Source organism: Pristiophorus japonicus, chromosome 2 (genome assembly GCF_044704955.1).
Source record: "Pristiophorus japonicus isolate sPriJap1 chromosome 2, sPriJap1.hap1, whole genome shotgun sequence".
NCBI lineage: Eukaryota > Metazoa > Chordata > Chondrichthyes > Pristiophoridae > Pristiophorus > Pristiophorus japonicus.
Window position 1 is genome coordinate 139,191,310 of NC_091978.1, and position 20,575 is coordinate 139,211,884.

Here is a 20,575-nt window from a genome sequence, read left to right on the forward strand (position 1 = left end):
ACTCTGAACATAGAAGTGTAACTTATTAATTTGTACAAAATCGCTATTCATCAAAGTGGCAACTATAAAATAGATGCAACTTCTACAAAGGTCCAACTTAAATGGATTTGACAGTCGATATCTCCATGGGAAAATCGTCTGCTGACAATCTGAGCTTTTAAAAGTTATTATTTTTCACTAATACACTATCGGCACAATATAAGATTTGTGTTTTGTGACTAAAGATCGCTAGTGAATGAAGAACACTTCACAGAACAGAAAAGTTTCTTGTCTGATTTGCTTTTAAAGAATCTCACTCATCCATTCTTATCAGTGTCACTTTAGGAGCAAGCAGTTAAAATGTATTATACTAAACCAAGATCATCATTTGAACTTCTTCAACTTTTTGTTTAAAATTGGGTTTGATGGCATAATTGATGGAACTGGTTTGGAGGAATTTCAGATGTCCTATTATTAGAAGTAAACTGTAGTCAACTTTCCCATAAGAATCCTAACTGGTCGTTTCCAAATGCTCATTTGGAAATAATAATAAAATATAGGGTTAAAGATATCTATTTCTCTACTTTGGACTCAATCAGAGGCCTGTAAAGTACTGCCAATATAACTTGACAGGATGTGAGGGATAAATTTTTGCAGAGAAGGTTGGAAACAGTGGGAATATGAGCTGTTTTTGAATACGATCCTCTGGCGCTGACAATGACATATACCTCATAGGAATGTACAGACTATTATGATCTATCAACTCAGTCCCAGTGAACATATATTTATTTATTTTTGTAATATTTGGGGGTTTCATTGTCATTACGTCTATCCTGTTTATATCAAAGGCCAAATTCAGCAAAAACAGTTGTCTATGCATGTGTGATTCCTTAGTCTGCTGAAGGATCTGCGTTTCGCACTGCCAGTGGCCACTATTTACTTTTGTCATTGTCAGAACCAAGCAAATGGGAGTCTTGATATTTCAAAATACACAGGCACTACTTTGTTTACTTTACAGAGTTAGTTGATGTGACAGTCTCAGCATAAATGATGTGAAACAGCCCGGTTTAATGATCGTAGCTGTTGATTTGAATTCAACTCGCTCCTCTGGTAGCTCCATCAAATGCTTCTAGATAGTTCCTCCAATTAAGCCTTCACTCGTTGTTTGCAAACATTGAAGAAATTAACAAAAATAGAAATAAAAATATAATTACATTTAAAAAAATTTTTTTACTGAAGGCTGGAGTCCCCTTTTAAGTCAAATAGCCAGTTGTTAACACCAGAAATTAAAATGTTTATGTTTGGCTGCTTTATTTTCTCCTGAAAGAATTGATCATTGCCATCGGCTAAAGTTACTTCCAAGACACCATTGCAGGCTTGTAAATAGTTATCTACCCATGCCCATCCCACTTCCATCAGAATGTAAAGGAATGTTGTAAACAGCCCAGAATCCTGGCAGAATGTTTTCTTCTCCAAATTTCTGTCCCCTCTGGCAGAAATCTTATTTATCTTCCCAAACCCAGGAATTTTATAGGGTTACGAGTTAAATACAATTAATGCAGTTGATGTGGTGTTTTCTTATCTCATGAATTATGGATGTTCAGGCATAATTAATAATGGAACCAGTATAATTAATAATGGATGTGCATATATATATATATAATTAATGATGGATGTGCACTCTTGTCAAGCTTGAAGACAGATAAGACAACCACAGGCAGTTCATATGACATCATCCCATTATAACATCCTGAGGTTATTATCAGCTGAGTACTGAATCTTGCTTTGTACTAAATCATCTTTTACAATTCAAGTAAGGTTTGGTTTACTGTCCACAGCATACAGATTTTCTATAAGGCAATAAATCCTGTCTTGAAATAAACCCAGCAGAGAATTGTATCTCAGCTTCCATTACTGGTTAGCCCATTCTGTGTGTTTATCTGTTTTACATCTCATAAACAATGAAATATAATACAGTGCTTTTTTAAATTTAGAGTCTGGTCTGATTATAAGCAAGGTTTTGGAAACTTCCAATCTGTCAATGGAGAATATTGGATTGGGAATGACAACTTGAATTATCTTACATCACAGGGTAAGTATTCTAATATCTTTGTATATAATAAGCTGTACCATTTTCTAACTGAAAAATAAATTGATGTTTTGGATCTCCTTGCAGCTTTCTCATGACAATAGAAAGCAAATCCACTGCCTTTAGAGTTTAAAACAAGGTGAACACTGCACACAAAGGATACTTCTGTGTCCCTGGCACCCAACATTGCTAAGGGCTTCAGAGGTGGTTTAAGAATTAGGTTCCTGACTGCAGTCCATCTGGCACTTTTTTATTTTTAAACTTGATGGTACAGCAAAGCTAGGACCACTTACGCACAGCAAGTTTCCATCCCTAATCCTGAGGCGGGCACTCCAGTTGTGCCATGATTAGCATGGGCTATGTAAAATATGTAAATGTCCTGTCCCTGGAAAGAGGGCCACGGTCAGAGGTGTTTCCATGGGGAAGGCGGAAATTCTACCCTGCTCAGATCTTCCCCCAAAAGCCCTCGAGTAAAATTTCTGGCCTTTCACATTATAAAAATACCATCAGAGAAATGAGTGTTCTGGCTTTTCTCATTCAGTGACACAAAAGAGTCTGCTACTCAAATTCACTTTGAGCATTTCAAAACTATAGGACTCCTTACCATCCCCAGTCCTTCAGACAATATCAATGATATTAAAACCTCACCTCGGCATCACAATATCACAACTTTCTAATATATATTGGCCTGGAAATCCTGGCCTCCCCAGGTCCGTACTGAGTGTCGACGGACCCGGGAAAGCATCGCAAAATCCGGTTTTCAGCGGACAATGCACATGCGCTGAAAACTGGCTTTTCCGATCTATCAAGCTGGAGCGGGATTTACCCATATCTTGCCCAGAAAATATCATCAAAATTCTTGCGCCTGATAAAAGCAGACGCATTAGCCTACTTTTACAGGCGTAAGAGTTTTAAAACTTACAAAAATATCATAACATTAAATTTAAAAAACACATTTTATTGTTAAAAACTCTGCCCACTAAGGTAAGTTTATTTTTAACCCGAATTAAAAAACTTTAAAAAAACGGAAAAATATATATTTTTTCTGAGGCATTTGTTAACTTTCATTTCAATTAATTTTAATTATGAAGTGTGTTTTTTATTTTTTATTATGGTGTTTAGTGTGTTTGTTTTTTCTCTCATTAATAACAATGAGAACTCGTAGATGCGGAGTTCTCATTGCTATTAATGAGAAAGCTGTTGCATACTGTACCTGATTGGTTGTGCAGTCACATGTGACTGTACCTTCTGCATGGGAACCTGGAGGATGGGAGCGTGCTTCGCAGCACGGGAAGAGAAGGCCTCCCCAAAGGAATCCCACACTCTTTTGGGACCACCAGCTAAATACATCGACATTTTTCAGGTTGGAGGCATCCGCCCCCGGGAAGCCTCCGATCACAATTTCTGGGTCAATGTCTTCACTTTTATTCTTTTTAATCTTGGTCATTGTGACAACAATTTAAATTTTGACCATTTAAATAAAAACACATTTTTGGGATGTGGCCTTCACTAGCAAAGCTGGCATTTTTGCCCCTATCTAGTTGTCTTAAGAAGGTGGTGGTGGACCTTCTTCCTGAACCAATGCAGTCCAATGGTTTGATACAACTGAGTGGCTTGATTGACTAATTCAGAAGGCAGTTAAGAGTCAAACATGTCGGTGTGGGACTGGAGTAACATATAGGCCAGACAGGGTAAGGATGGTTGGTTTCCTTACCTGAAGGATACTGGTTGGATTTTTATAACAATCCAAAGCTGCATGGTCACTTTTACTTATACCAGTTTTTTTTGTTTCCAGATTATTTTTAAAAATCTGAATTCAATTTCAAACTGCAATGCTGAGATTTGAATCCAGATTCTCTGGATTATTGCTGTAGTAACATAGCTACTACACTACCCTTCCCCTGCAGTCCATAGCAACGCTGGGCACCAGGGTGCACAGGCATAAGAACATAAGAAATAGGAGCACGAATAGGCCATTTGACCCCTTAAGCCTGCTCCGACATTCAATAAGATCATGGCTGATCTGATCTTGGCCTCAATTCCACTTCCCTGCCCACTCGCCATAACCATTGACTCCCTTATCATTCAAAAATCTGTCAATCTCCATCTTAAATATATCCAATGACCTAGCCGCTAAAGCTCTCTGGGGCAGAGAATACACCAGATTCACGACCCTCTAAGAGAAGAAATTCCTCCTTATCTCTGTTTTAAATGGCGACGCCTTATTCTGAAACTATGCTCCCTAATTCTAGATTCCCCCACGAAGGGGAAGGGAAAAATCCTCTCTGCATTTACCCTATCAAGCCCCCCCATAATCTTATATGTTTTAATAAGATCAACTCTCATTCTTCTAAACTCCTAATGAGTATCAACCAAACCTGCTCAATCTTTCTTCATAGACAGCCCCTTCATCTCAGGAATCAACCCAGTGAACCTTCTCTGAACTGCCTCCAATGCAAATATAACCCTCCTTAAATAAGGAGACCAAAACTGTACGCAGTATATCAGGTGTGGTTTCACCAATACCCTGTACAGTTGTAGGCAACATTCCATTTGCCTTCATAATTACTTGCTGTATTTGCTTGCTAACTTTTTGTGGTTCGTGTACAAGGACCCCAGATGCCTCTGTACCGCAGCATTTTGTAATCTCCCTCCATTTAAATAATGATTTGCTTTTTTAATTTTCCTACCAAAGTGGATAACCTTACATCTTCCCATGTTATATTCCAAAGTAAACTAGCAAGAAATATAAAACCAGATAGTAAGAGTTTTTACAGGTATAGAAAAAGGAAGAGAGTAGCTAAAGTAAATGTTGGTCCCTTAGAGGATGTGACTGGGGAATTAATAATGGAAAATAGGGAAATGGCAGAGACTTTGAACAGATATTTGTATCGGTCTTCATGGTAGAAGACATTAAAAACATCCCAATAATGGATAATCAAGGGGCTATAGCGGGGGAGGAACTTAAAACAATCACTATCACTAAGAAAAAGTACTCGGTAAAATAATGTGACTAAAGATGAACAAGTCCCTTGGACCTGATGGCTTGCATCCTAGGGTCTTAAAAGAAGTGGCTGCAGAGATAGTGGATGCATTGGTTGTAATCTGCCAAAATTCCCTGGATTCTGGTGAGGTCCCAGCGGATTAGAAAACTGCAAATGTAACTCCCTTATTTAAAAAAGGAGGCAGATAGAAAGCAGAAACTATAGACCAGTTAGCCTAACATCTATCATTGGGAAAATGCTGGAGTCCATTATTAAGGAAGCAGTAGCAGGACATTTGGAAAGGCATAATACAGTCAATCAGTTAGCATGATTTTATGAAAGGGAAATCATGTTTGACAAATTTACTGGAGTTCTTTGAGGATGTAACGAGCAGGGTGGATAAGGGGGAACCAGTGGATGTGGTGTATTTGGATTTCCAGCAGGCATTCGATAAAGTGCCACATAAAAGGTTGCTGCACAAGATAAAAACATCACGGGGTTGGGGGTAATATATTAGCATGGATAGAGGATTGGCTAACTAACAGAAAACAGAGAGTCGGGATAAATGGTTCATTCTTGGCTGGCAATCAGTAACTAGTGGGGTGCTGCAGGGATTGGTGCTCGGGCTTCAACTATTTACAATCTATATTGATGACTTGGATGTAGCCAAGTTTGCTGATGATACAAAGATAGGTGGGAAAGCAAGTTGTGAGGAGGACACAAAGAATCTGCAAAGGGATATAGACAGGCTAAGTGATTTGGCAGATGGAGTATAGGGCCCAAGTTTTGGGCCGCGCCTAGAACGGTGCAGCCCCTACCTGGACGCCCATTTTACGCGCCACAAAGTGCGGCTAAAAAAAACTTACATATTCTCCGGCTCCCTACTGATCCTCTGGAGTTGGGCGCGGCGCAACACGAGCTGTAGGGGGCGGACCAGGTCCTTGCGCTGAAAACAGTGCCGGGACCTCTGCACATGCGCGCTACAGTGGGCGCACATGTGCAGTAGCTCCAGGTGCCCAAAACTGTGTGGGAGGGGCCCGAAGAACGCAGCCCCTAGCCCTGGCCGAATGGCCTCACTGGGACTGTGTGCATAAGGCTGCCTCCCACGCCCAGCTCCTGCTTCCTCCCAACCCGACTCGACTCCCGCTCCCCACCCCCGGACCCGACCTGACCCCGACCCCGACCCGACTCCTGTCCCCCCCCCACCCCCTGCCCCCGCCCCTGCCCCTGGACTGAACTCGAACCGTGCTACCCCCCCACCCGACCTCCCTCTCCCACCAACCCCCCGACCCAACCCCGCTCCCGACACCACCCCCCACCAGCCCACGGACCCGACCCCACCCGACCCGACCGGACTGGACCCGACCCGCGCTCCCTCCCCCCCCACCCGACCTGACCTCCCTCTCCCTCCCTCCCCCACCCCCTGACCCGAACCGATCTCCCTCCCACCACCCCCCCGACCCGACCCGCGCTCCCGACCCCCCCCACCCGGACCGGACCCGACCCAACCTGACCTCCCTCCCCCTGCCCCCGACACGACCCGACCCGACCTCCCTCTGTCCCTCCTCCTGCCCCGACCTGAACCGAACCGACCCGACCCGCGCTCCCGTCCCACCCGAACCAACCTGACCTCCCTCCTCCCCCCCCCGACCCGACCCGCGCTCCCGACCCCAGACCCCGGACCGGACCCGACCCAACGTCACCTACCTGTAAATCTGGTGCTGGGGTCGGGCCCTGCCTGAAGTCTTGGGCCCGGCACGTTCAGCCTCCCTCCCCCTCCCCCCCGCTCTCCTTTCCCCCCACCCCTCCTTCACCCCCCTCTCCTTTCCCCACACCCCTTCTCCTTTCCCCCCCTCTCCTTTCCCCCTTCTCCTTTCTCTCCTTTTCCTTCCCCCCCTTTCCCCCCCTCTCCTTTCCCCCCCCTTCTCCTCTTCCCCCCTTCTCCTCCCCTCCCTTCTCCTTCTCCCCTCTTCTCCTTCCCTCCCTTTTCCTTTCCCCCCTCTCCTTCCCCCCCCTCTCCTTCCCCCCTTCTCCTTTCCCCCCCTCTCCTTCCCCCCTTCTCCTGGGGGGGGCATCCCAGCACGCTGTTGGAGGGCTCCCGGTGCTGCAGTCGGTAAGTAGAAAATGTTTTATTTATTGATTTTAAAAAAAATATATTTCTTATTAATTTTTTTTGATTGATTTATTGGTTGATTTATTGATGTTTTATCATTTATTATTGATGATGGCTCTTTATTTGTAAAACTGAAGTGTTTAATGTTTGTAAACTTCCCTTTAACCCCGCCCCCCCTGCCCATTCCCTACGCCTGATTTGTAACCTACGCCTGATTTTCTAAAGTGTAGACAAGGTTTTTTCGAGCATACAAATAACTTCACTTACTCCATTCTAAGTTAGTTTGGAGTAAGTTTTCACTGCCGAAACTTTGAAAATAGGCGTAAGTGGCTGGACACGCCCCCTTTTGAAAAAAAAATTCTGTTCCAAAGTGAAACTGTTCAAACTGACTAGAACTGGATCAAACTAAATGCCGAGAATTTGAATTTCTAAAATACTCCGTTCTACACCAGTTGCTCCAAAAAATCAGGAGCAACTGAGGCTGAAACTTGGGCCCATAATATGGGAAAGTGTGAGGTTATCGTCTTTGGTAGAAAAATAAAAAAGCAAATTATAATTTAAATGGAGAGAAATTACAAAATGCTGCAGTACAGAGGGACCTAAGGGTCCTTGTGCATGAAACACTAAAAGTTAGTATGCAGGTACAGCAAGCAATCAGGAAGGCAAATGGAATGTTGGTCTTTATTGCAAAAGGAATAGAGTATAAATGCAGAGAAGTCCTGCTACAACTGTACAGGGTATTAGTGAGGCCACACCTAGAGTACTGCACACAGTTTTGGTCTCCTTATTTAAGGATGCATATACTTGCATTGGAGACAGTTCAGAGAAGGTTCACTGGGTTGATTCCTGAGATTAAAGGGATGATTTATGAAGAAAGGTTGAGTAGGTTGGGCCTATACTCATTGGAGTTTGGAAGAATGAAAGATGATATTGAAACGTATAAGATGCTGAGGGGGCTCGACAAGGTAGATGCAGAGAGGATGTTTCCACTCGTCGGGGGAATCTAGAACTAGGGGCATAGTTTCAGAATAAGGGGTCGCCCATTTAAAACTAAGATAAGGAGGAATTTCCTCTCTCAGACGGTTGTAAATCTGTGGAATTCTCTGCCCCAGAGAGCTGTGGAGGCTGGGTCATTGAATATATTTAAGGTAGAGATAGACAGATTTTTGAGTGATAAGGGAGAGAACGGTTGTGGGAAGCGGGCAGGGAAGTGGAGCCATGATCTTATTGATTGGCAGAGCAGGCTCGAGGGGCCAAATGGCCTACTCCTGCTCCTATTTCTTATGTTATTATGTTCTTATCTGCCAAATCTTTGCCCACACACTTAAACTATCTATATCCATTGTCAGATTCTTTGTGTTCTCTTCAAAACTTGCTTTCCCTCCTATCTTTGTATCATCAGCAAATGTGGCGATATTACACTCGGTCCCTTCATCCAAGTCATTGAGTCACTGAGGTCCGAGCATTGATCCCTGTGGCACCCCACTAGTTACAGTTTGCCAATCTGAAAATGACCCATTTATTCCGACTCTCTATTTTCTGATAGTTAGCCAATCCTCTATCCATACTAATATATTACCCTCAACCCTGTGAGCTCTTATCTTGTGCAGTATCCTTTTATGTGGCACCTTATCGAATGCCTTCTGGAAATCCAAATACACTACATCTACTGGTTCCCCTTTATCTACCCTGCTCATTACATCCTCAAAGAGCTTAAGCAAATTTGTCAAATATAATTTCCCTTTCACAAAGCCAAGCTGTCTCTGCTTGACTGTATTATGATTTTCTAAATGTCCTGCTACTGCTTCATTACTAATGGACTCGAGCATTTTCCCAATGACAGATGTTAGGCTAACTGGACTGTAGTTTCCTGCTTTCTGTCTCCCTGCATTCTTAAGTAGGGGCATTGCACTTGTGGTTTAAAATACCCTGAATATTCAGTTCCCAGCCTTGGTCACCATGCAACCACGTCTGCATATTGGCTATAAGATCATACCCATTTATTTCTATTTGTGCTATCAACTCATCTATCTTGTTACGAATGCTGTGTGCATCTCTTACATGCAGCATTGCTGGGTCACAAATAACAGAAAATTTGTTGCATGATGTAATCCTAGCTATAGCCTCCCATTGTAATACACAATGTAATATGTCTACCATATTTGGGTAGACATATAAGAGACAACTTTGCTCCTCAGGCAGGAAGCCAGTGGACGTACGGGTCACCAGCCGAGGAGTGTCCATGGGCTTCGTGGTCGATGTTAACTGTTGGGCCTCATTTACATCCCACCGGCCAGCTGACCGTCTGAAAAAGTGTAAAGAGACAGCTAGCCAGCGACCAGCATGCGAAGATTGGGCAACCCGGAGGCCACTAACCGGCACTCAGGGAAGTTACAGGTGGGTTCGGCAAGGTGGTGTGTTTGGAAAGGGGGAGGGGAACCAGGAATGGCAGATGCTCAGACTTCCCTCAAGGGGTCTGGTAGAGCACTCCTGCTGTTTCTGACCCTGAAAAGAAAAGTATAAAACTTATCTATTAGGGCCTCTGCTTCTTCACTGACAGGTTTTACTGGGTGCCTCAATAAATATGCCACTAAAATACCTTTGGGATCCTATGTATATCATAGGATCCGATTTTATTGTATTCATGAGGCTCTTGTTTGAGCCAGATGGGCGCCTCAGCCGCTGACAAAAACAATGGCGTTAATCATGCTGCAGGGCAGGAATGGAGCGGCAAATACAGCTGCCTGATTTTAACTTCCAATCCGCTCACTTTCCAACAGGCGGAGGGAGTTAAATTTTCCCCTATTATAAGGTCATTGTCAATTTAGGTGGGAGTGGTATTGGGTGGCAAGAGACTATTGGAACAGCTCCCTGCCTGCTCACATTAGACTGTGTCACTAAATAGGAAAATTGGTCCTGTCTGGTCATCCTTATGCCTTTGTGTCTATAGATGGTAGGTCTTGTTCAGCCTATCACCTTTATGTGCCAAATGGGCTTATATGATGGTTATTTGTTCGTATAAGTGACAATGAGGTAGATTTTGACTTTTTGTAATCGTATAAAATAGATGATAGCAAATCGTCAGCTCATTTTCCATCTCTCCTGATTTTCACTATCTTCAATATGGCAATTTCAGCATAGCAACATGACGAAAAAATCATTTGAATGTAGATAAAATTAAACATACATGACTATTTCTGAGTCACCAGGATTACTCAAAATATTTTATTTTTTGATTATTTTGTTGAATGCGTATTGTTTACTTTGGGTTTGATTATTTCTACCACTGATACCCAACCCCAAAAAGTGTTTTGGAGATTTTCCTCTGGCCCCACTGAATATGGATGTCCTCGGCCGCCACATCCTCACCCCACTACATGCAAATAATAGTGCGTGGTGGGAAGGGTGAGTGTGACTTGCTACAGAGTCCCATTTTGCGAAAGCAGGGATGGGGCCTAGTTTGCTGCAGGGCCCCATTGCCCTCCCCAACCCCCCTGGCTTACCTCATAAAATGAGCCTCTCACTGGAAGAGACACTGAGGCCTGGCCTCACCAGATTTGGAAGACACAAGGGCCTAGAAATTGATCTCCTTACCGCCTCCTTTTATCGTGGGGGGGGGGGGGGGAGGGTGGCGATAATGCGGCGCTAACAACTTACCGACCAGGTGTGGCGAGATGAACAACATCCGCTAACTTTGGCGAGAGGTTTGTGGCAGCGATAAGACATTGTGCCCCTATCGCCTTTGCCCGGAGATCGTGATGTCATTGCTGAGCGCATCGCCCCGGTAGCGCCCTGGACCCAAAATTTGGTTCCACCCCCTGCAGCATCGCCGGGTGAAAACACCGACAGCTGCAGGAGGCGTTGATCGGGAGGCCGGACACTTCTGGAGCGGAAGTTAAAGGGAGGTTACCAAGGTAAGTAGCAAAGTTTCTAAAATGATTTTTTTTCAATTTTTAAAAATTCTCCTGGGCCATGATCGATCAGTCCAGCACTCTGCCTGAGTGCATGGGGCTAATCAAGTCGGATCAAGGCTGCTGTCAGGGATGAGCTCCTGGTCCCAATGCAGAGTCTGCAGCAATGAGCCTTCCCTTTAATGGAGGGAAGAAGCCTCGGAACACGGCAGCACTGCACAGCCCATTGTGTAGCGCTGCACAACTACCACCCCATCTGTGTCCTTTAGCGCTCCAGGAAGGAAGTGGAGCATTTGATTTAGCGCTCCACTTTCTTCCTGGAGTGCAAACACCAACATTTTTTAAAACTAAAAATCATTTGCGCCTGGTGCTAATTTTTTCAATTTTCAAAAGTTTGCGTCCCAAACGGGACGCTCCCGAATTTCTGTATGCAATTTTTTTTAAGTGTATTTTAAGTATATATTTCATTCAAGTTTTTATTTTAACGTTTCAGTTTTTCTTTAAAACTTTAAAAGTATTTTACTTGTAGGAATATAGGGCCCAAGTTTCCACAAGAAAAAAAACGGGCGCCCCTCCGAGCTGGGCGCCCGTTTTTCGCGCCTAAAACGGCGCTTAAAAAAATCCTCGGTATTCTCCACCTACTTACAGGTTCTCTGGCCCTCGGCGCAGCCAGCACGAGCTGTGGGGGGGCGGAGCCAGGTCCCGGCGCTGAAAACAGTGCCGGGACCTCTGCACATGCGCGCTACACTCGGCACGCAAGTGCAGTAGCTCCAGGCGCCGAACTGTGTGGGAGGGGCCCAAAGCACGCAGCCCATAGCCCTGGCCCAATGGCCTCACTGGGGCTGCGTGAATAAGGCTCCTCCCATGGCCAGCTCCTGCTCCCCGCCCCCGATAAGACCCGACAACCGCTCCCGCCCCCCCCCCCCCCGCTGACCAGACACCCGCTCCCCCACCCCCACCCCGCCGACCAGACCCAACCCGACCCGACACCCGCTCCCCCGCCCCCCCCCCCCGCCAACCAGACCCGACCCGACACCCGCTCCCCCCCCGCCGACCAGACACCCGCTCTCCCACCCCCCCCCGCCGGCCAGACCCGACCCGACACCCGCTCCCCCCCCCTGCCCCGACCCGACACCCACTGCCCACCCCCCCCCCCCTGCCCCGACCCGAGACCCGACACCCGCTCCACCGCCCCCCCCCGACTGACCCGACCCGACCCGCGCTCCTGTTCCCCGACCCGACCCGCCCCCCCCCCTCTCTGTTCTTCCCCACCCTCTTTCTTCTTCCCCCGTTCTCTCTTCCCCCCCCTCTCTTCCCCCCCGCTCTCTCTCCCTCCCTCCCCTCTCTCTCTCTCTCTCTCTCTCCCTCCCTCTCTCTCTCTCTCTCTCCCTCCCTCCCTCCCTCTCTCTCTCTCTCCCCCTCCCTCTCTCTCCCTCCCCCCCCTCTCTCTCCCTCCCTCCCCCCCTCTCTCTCTCCCTCCCTCCCTCTCTCTCTCTCTCTCTCTCCCCCTCCCGCTCAGCGGCACGAACGGCTGCAGAATTCTCCCTGGCTGAAGCACTTTCACACAGGTAGGAAGATGGTTTATTTAATCTTTTCTTGGCTTATAAATGTTTATTCAGGTTGGATTTATTTGTATAATATTTGTAGAAGTATAAATAAGGATTTATTGTCGAATTTAATGAGTTCCCTTCCCCCCCCCCTCCCCCCCACCTCGTTCTGGACGCCTAATTTGTAACCTGCGCCTGATTTTTTAATGTGTAGAACAGGTTTTTTCAGTTCTACAAAAATCTTCACTGGCTCCATTCTACTTTAGTTTGGAGTACATTTTCACTGTGGAAACTTTCAAATCAGGCGTCAGTGGCCGGACACGCCCCCTTTTGAAGAAAAAATTCTGTTCTAAACTAGAACTGTTCTACCTGACTAGAACTGCAGAAAAAAAAATGTGGAGAATTGCGATTTCTAAAATAGTCCGTTCTCCACCAGTTGCTTCTAAAAATCAGGCGCGAATCATGTGGAAACTTGGGCCCAATGGAACAGGAGTAGGCCATTCAGCCCCTCGAGCCTGTTCTGCTATTCATTGAGATCATGGCTGATCTGTATCCTTATGCCATCCACCTGCCTTGGCTCTATATCACTCATTATCAACAAAAATCTATCGATCTTAGATTTAAAATTCTATTTAATAATTTAACAATATAACCCATAGCGAGTGTACAGCGTGGCTACACCACGAAGATACCAGAGATGGGAAACTATATTTATAAGATGAGATTGGAAATACTCACACTACTTCCACTGAAGCAGAGAAGGCTAAGAGATTTGATAGAGGTTTTAAAATAATTAAGGTTTATCCTGAAATAAATAGAAAAACTATTTCCTTGGTTGGGGAAGTCAGTGATGATAAATCATCAATTTACAGTTATCACTAGAAGAGAGGTTAAGAAACATTTCTTTGCATATTGGAGCATGGAATGATTGAGGTAGATACATCTTTTAAGGGAAAATTAGATCAATATTTGAAATAGAAAGATAAATAACTATGAGGAAAAGAGTTGGCCCAGACATAATGGGCGTAAGGCCTCCTTTTGTACTGTAAGCCTTTATGGTTCTCTTCGCACTGAGGAAAATTGGGCTGGTTCCTGGCAGAGTTATACTAATGGATGGAGGTACAGTTTTGGTGTTATTTTGGGCAGTACAGGGTACTGAGGAAAATCTATCCTACCAAACGAGCAGAAAATTGGGTGGTTCATGTGAAAAAATATTGCTGCAGGCTTTAGGAGCAAATGTGTCTGTGTTGTAACATTCTATGATTTTATGAATATCAAAAATTGGCAGCACAACCCAAATGTTGCAGCTCAGCAATACAGCCAGTCAACTGTTAAAAATAAAAAAGTTGTGTATTTATTTATTAGAAAAGTAACAGTTGGCTGGAAGTTTATAATTGCCTGTGTCAAAACCAAGAGTGCCAATGGCACAGAAAAACAGAAAATGTGAGAAATGTGAAATTACAGTATTGTCTTTATTCCAGGGTCTCTTGACTTAATAAACTATTGAAGCCATTAGATTTACTTATTTGTCCATGTTGACATTATGGTTAGGCACCACAGAATTGATCAAAACTGTCCAACATTGACAACCTGTCAACATAATAATCATAAACAAGAAGTTTTTTTTATTCGTTTATGGGATGTGGGCGTCACTGGCAAAGCCAGCATTTATTGCCCATCCCTAATTGCCCTTGAGAAGGTGCTGGTGAGCCACCTTCTTGAATCGCTGCAGTCTTTCTGGTGAAGGTACTCCCACAGTGCTGTTCGGGAGGGAGTTCCAGGATTTTGACCCAGTTTTATCACTAGATGCAGATGGTAGTCTATTATTAGGGGGGAGATTTGGAGATTTTTTTCATCAGAAGATTTTTAGGACAGAGGGGCCGAAACTAGGCGCAACGACTGTTTTCGATGTGTTCTGGCCGCTCCAATGCATTGGGGTGGCCAAACCATTGAAATTCAGCAGTTCAGGTTTTTTTTTGAGCAGAGCGGAAGTGGGCTCATATGATGGGGGCGGAAGTGAGGGAGGGGCAGAGTGACCGATGCTGCAAGGCGCCGCACTGATGATGTCATCGCACTGGCTCGTCACACTGTCTCTCACCTTCAGTTAAAGGGGAGGACCACTGCAAACTCTGCAGCCACTGCAAACTCTGCAGCACACTGGGCCACCAAGGAAGGAGGGTTTCGGCCGGGCCAGTGGCCTGGTACCCAAGAGCGGGTGCCAAGCTGCTTGTTGGCGGCCCGGCCTGACCTGGCAGTCGGCCGACAAAAAGAAATAACCAGGCGGCCGCGACAGTGCGCCCACCCCTTTAAGGGTGGCTGCGCTGCCAAGCCACAGAAGTGTACCGACAGCAAAAGCTGTCACTGGCATCAATGGTGGCGGGGCTGCTCCCATGGGGCAATTCTTGAAAAGAGGCAATTTCCCAAGGGGCAATTTCGGGAAGGGGTTGGCGCATGCACGCAGCAGTGGGAAAATGGGCAGAGCAGTCCCGGGCACCGCTCCAAAACTGAGGAAGGGCAATTTTCAAAATTACGGCCCCTCCGTGGTGACTCGGCGGCCATTCCGCACCGACCCGTGGCCGTCGCTTTCAGGTGTCCAGAGGCTTTATCGAAAGGGGCAATTCCAGCCCCAGAATGTCTTACTGGAAACAGTAGACAAAGCAAAATCCATAATAGTATTGAAAGGTGTTGTATATGCAATAACTGTTAAACTGAGTACTGTTTAACTCCAAGAGGTATGACCTTGGCTCTACTTTATTAAGGCCCAAAGTGACTAATATACAAAATGGCTGGCCTTTTATACTTGGGCTGCACACACGTGCTACAGCCCAATGGCCTCCAACAATGATGCCATCTAGTGGCTAGTGATCCCAAAAGTACATACAAGACAATACCCCCCTCTGAGATATTAACACAGTCTTTTACAAATTGAGACGGTCCAGTGTTTTACCCTCCCGGGTTGACCGTACAGTTCAACTCCAGCGTTGGGTGAGTGTTCAGAGTCTGTTGTGACTGGTGGCTGGGTGGCTGACCTGGTGGGAGTGGCAATGGCCATGTCAGGGATTGAAAGTCCATTTTCATTGAACATGTCAGTGATTGAAAGTCCTGATTCACTGATGACCACTGAGTCCTCTGATGACAGGGGATAAGTTGGTTGGTCGTCGATTGTCTCGTCCTCCGACTGTTCCGGTTCGTCTGTGTGCCGCAGCTTTGTCTGATCCATTTGTTTCCTGCATGTTTGCCCATTTTTGAGCTTGACAATAAATACTCTGTTGCCCTCCTTGGCCGTGACAGTACCAGCGATCCACTTGGGACCCTGCCCATAATTCAGAACATATACAGGATCATTTACAGAAATATCGCGTGACACAGCTACGTGATCGTGATACCCTTGCTGACTTTGTCTTCAAAATTCAACATGATCATTCAAGTCAGGGTGTACAAGAGATAGCTTGGTCTTAAGACCTCTCTTCATCATTAGTTCAGCAGTCGAGACTCCAGTAAGCGTGCGTGGTCTTGTCCTGTAAATCAGCAGTATGCATGACAGCCGGGTCTGCAGTGACTCTTGGGTTACTCACTTCATACTCTGCTTTATGATTTGGACAGCACGTTCTACTTGCCCATTGGATGCAGGTTTGAATGGTGCTGACCTTACATGTTTGATACCATTGAGTTTCATGATCTCTTGAAACTCCTGACTGGTGAAGCACGATCCGTTGTCGTGAACAACAATGTCAGGCAGACCATGTGTCGCGAACATGACACTGAGATTCTCAGTGGTAGCTGTGGATGTGCTGGATGACATTATATACACTATCCACTTCGAATATGCATCCACCAGAACTAAAAACATCTTCCCCAGGAAGAGACCTGCAAAGTTTATGGACCATGGTTTGGACGGCCACGACCACAGACCCAGCGGCGATTCCACTGGTGCTTTGCTGAGCTGCATGCAAGTGTTGCACTGATGCACACATGATTCCAGCTCAGAGTCAATTCCTGGCCACCAAACATGAGACCTGGCGATGGCTTTCATCATTACAATGCCGGGACGTCTGCTATGTAGCTCACGTACAAATTTCTCTCTCCCTCTCTTAGGCATAACAACATGATTGTCCCACAGTATACAATCCGACTGAATAGACAGTTCGTCTTTGCGACGAATGTCAGGTTTGGTCTCCTCGCATATTTGCTTGGGTATGGCAAACCAATCACCTTTGAGGATGCAACTTTTCACCACCAATAAAATCAGGTCCTGGCTGGTCCAAGTCTCAACTTGTTGAGCTGTGGCAGAGGTTCCTTCACTCTCAAAAGCATCCATAACTAACAATAGGTCCGCCGGTTGTGGTGTTTCCACCTCCGGTGTAGGCAACAGCAGACGGCTCAAAGCATCGGTACAATTCGCGGTGCCAGGTCTATGGCGAATGACATAATCATAAGCGGATAATGTCAGCACCCACCTCTGGATGCAGAATGAAGCATTGGTATTGATACCTTTGTTTTCAGAGAACAGTGAAATGAGCGACTTGTGATCTGTCTCCAGTTCAAACCGAAGACCAAACAGGTACTGATGCATCTTTTAACCCCATACACACAGCCTAGTGCTTCTTTCTCTACCATGCTGTAGGCTCTTTCCACCTTCGACAAACTTTTTGAAGCATACTCGACTGGTTGTAGTTTACCCGACTCATTAGCTTGTTGGAGTACGCAACCAACTCCATATGACGAAGCATCAGAGACCAATATTAAATGTTTACATGAGTCATAATGTACCAGCAGCTTGTTAGAACAAAGCAGATTGATTTGTGGTTTTCTCAAAAGGTCTGTCTTGAGACGCACCCCACACCCAGTTGTCGCCTTTTCTTAGCAGCATGTGCAGTGGTTCTAAAAAGGTGCTTAATTTAGGTAGGAAGTTACCGAAGTAGTTGAGTAGACCCAGGAATGAACGCAGCTCCGTCACATTCTGAGGCTTGGGTGCATTCTTGATGGCCTTGGTTTTCGCGTCCGTGGCCTGATGCCGTCAGCAGCAATTTTCCTCCCCAGTAATTCGACCTCTGGTGCCATGAAGATGCACTTCGAGCGTTTGAGTCTGAGTCCCACTTTGTCCAGACGATGTTGAACCTCATCCAGGTTGTTCAGATGTTTCTCGGAGTCGGACCTGTGATCAGGATGTCATCTTGGAACACGACGGTTCTGGGAATGGACTTCAGTAGACTCTCCATGTTCCTATGAAATATTGCTGCAGCCGAGCGAATTCCAAAAGGGCACCTGTGATAAATAAACAGTCCTTTATGCGTGTTAATGCATGCAAGTCTCTTCGACGTCTCGACCAGCTCCTGTGTCATGTAGGCCGATGTCAAGTCCAGTTTGGTGAACGACTTGATCGTAGCCTTGTAGTCTCCACAGCTTCTGACTGTGCCATCATTTTTCAGCACAGGAACAATGGGACTGGCCCATTCATTAAATTCAACCAGTGATATGATCCCTTCACGCTGGAGTCTGTCCAATTCGATTTCGACCTTCTCCCTCATCATATACGGAACTGCCCGAGTTTTATGATGGATGGGTCTTGCATCCGAGTCCACTTGGATCTGCACCTTGGCTCCCGTGAAGTTGCCGATGCCCGGTTCGAACAGCGAGGGAACTTGCTCAGTACTTGATGTCGTTCCAATCGCATCTGATTTTTTTCAAGCCAGTTGCTGTTGAACAGCATTGGGCCATTACCTGGGACAATCCATTGCAGTAACTCTTGAACCGCACCGTCATACGACACTTTAATTGTGGCACTGCCAATCACCGTTATGAGTTCTTTGGTGTATGTGTGCAACTTGGCATTGACTGGACTCAGCCTGGGCCTCACAGCCTTAATATCCCACAGCTTGTCGAATGCTCTCTGGCTCATTATCGATTGACTCGCCCCCGTGTCCAGTTCCATCGATACCAGCACCCAATTAAATTTCACGTTGATCATTATCGGTTTGCTCTTAGTTAGGAACGAGTACAATCTATACACTTCCTCCTCTGGTATCTCAGATTGCGTATCCGGATACGCGCTAGTCTGACCATCATCCTCCACGTGGTGTGTCGCAGCACGCTTGCTCATCTGCGGACACTTGCACTGGAGATACCCGACTCTCAGGCAGCCTTTGCAACGATATTGCTTAAATTGGCACTGCTGGTGCCGGTGATTTCCCCCGCAATGCCAACACTGAGAAATCAGATGCATTCCCGCTGGCGGACTTTGGGCAGCCACAGATTTCACGTATGCAGTTGGGAGGCCCTGCCATGTGCCGCTCTGCCGAACGCCAAATCAATCATATTTACAGTACTTGCCAAGTTTAGATTTTTCACTGATATCTGTTTTCGACATCTATCCACTGTCGTGCATGACTGAGCTATCGTGATGGCCCTGTTCAAGTTGAACGTCTCTGTTACGTATGTAAACCTGTAATTACCATGTCTAACGACCAGAGGGCTTATCCCCTGGAGTCCCAAGGGATCCCACAATCTCTTGGGAGCACATGTATATAAGGAGGCCTCACAGGCTGGAGAGGCACTCTGAAACCTGCAATAAAGGACTATGGTCACACTTACTTTGAACTTGCAACATCTGGTCTGACTCTTTATCCAAGACATAACAACTGGCGATGAGATACAGATAACGAACTCCAATGCAAGAATGCAGAGAACTGTGGGCATCCTGGAGAAATTTTCAGAGGGAGATGATTGGGAAACCTTTGTGGAGCGACTTGACCAATACTTCATGGCCAACGAGCCGGAAGGAGAAGTGAACGCTGCCAAACAAAGGGCGATCCTCCTCACCATTTGCAGGGCATCAACGTATGGCCTCATTGAAACCTGCTCACTCCAACAAAATCCACAGACAAGTCATACAATGAGTTGTGCACACTGGTCCGGGAGCATCTAAACCCGAAGGAAAGCATTCTGATGGCGAGGTATCTACACATATTCAAAAAGGAGTTAGATGAGGTCCTTACTGCTAGGGGGATCAAGGGGTATGGCGAGAAAGCAGGAATGGGGTACTGAAGTTGAATGTTCAGCCATGAACTCATTGAATGGCGGTGCAGGCTAGAAGGGCCGAATGGCCTACTCCTGCACCTATTTTCTATGTTTTCTATGTTTCTAAGAGGTCTGAAGGCCAGGAAGTGGTGAGCTACGTCGCCGAGCTAAGACGCCTTGCAGGACATTGTGAATTTGAAGGACACTTGGAGCACATGCTCAGGGACTTCTTTGTACTTGGCATTCGCCATGAACTAATACTTCGCAAACATTTGACTGTAGAGACCGCAACCTTGAGTAAAGCCATAGCGATAGCCCAGGCGTTTATCTCCACCAGTGACAATACCAAACAAATTTCCCAGCACACTAGTGCTGCTGCAAGTGCTGTGAACAAAATAGTGTTGTTTTTGAATCGAAATGTACAGGGCAGGACTTACACGCCTGTAGCTGCACGTCCGCAGATGACTCAGAGTCCGCCATTAAGGGTGGTGAATACAAGGCAATTAACTCCTGGTCGGCGCTGCGGGGGTGATCATCATTTCCATTCATGCCACTTCAAAGGATACATTTGCAAGGGCTGTGGAACAATGGGACACCTCCAACGTATGTGCAGGCAAGCTGCAAACCCTATTAATCCTGCAAACCACCATGTTGCAGAGGAGGACAGATGCACGGTGGATTATGACGAACCAGAGCCTCAGACCAAGGAGGCAGAGGTATACGGGATGCACACATTTACCACAAAGTGTCCCTCGATAATGCTGAAGGTTAAATTAAATGGACTCCTGGTGTCCATGGAGCTGGACACGGGCGCAATCCAGTCCATAATGAGTAAAAATATTTTGATAAGTTGTGGTGCAACAAGGCTTCAAGGCCAGTCCTGACTCCAATTCATACCAAACTCAGAACGTACACAAAGGAACTGATTCCCGTAA

General features: G+C 45.9%; 1 protein-coding gene across 1 annotated transcript in view; it reads left to right on the forward strand.

Annotated features, from left to right (window-relative positions):
• Positions 1 to 20,575, forward strand: part of fgl1 (fibrinogen-like 1) — a 247,057-nt gene that overhangs the window by 209,893 nt on the left and 16,589 nt on the right. Inside the window, exon 5 of the mRNA XM_070869712.1 lies at positions 1,974 to 2,071. Within this exon, the coding sequence (XP_070725813.1) occupies positions 1,974 to 2,071 (98 nt within the window). The remainder of the gene's footprint in view (positions 1 to 1,973; positions 2,072 to 20,575) is intronic.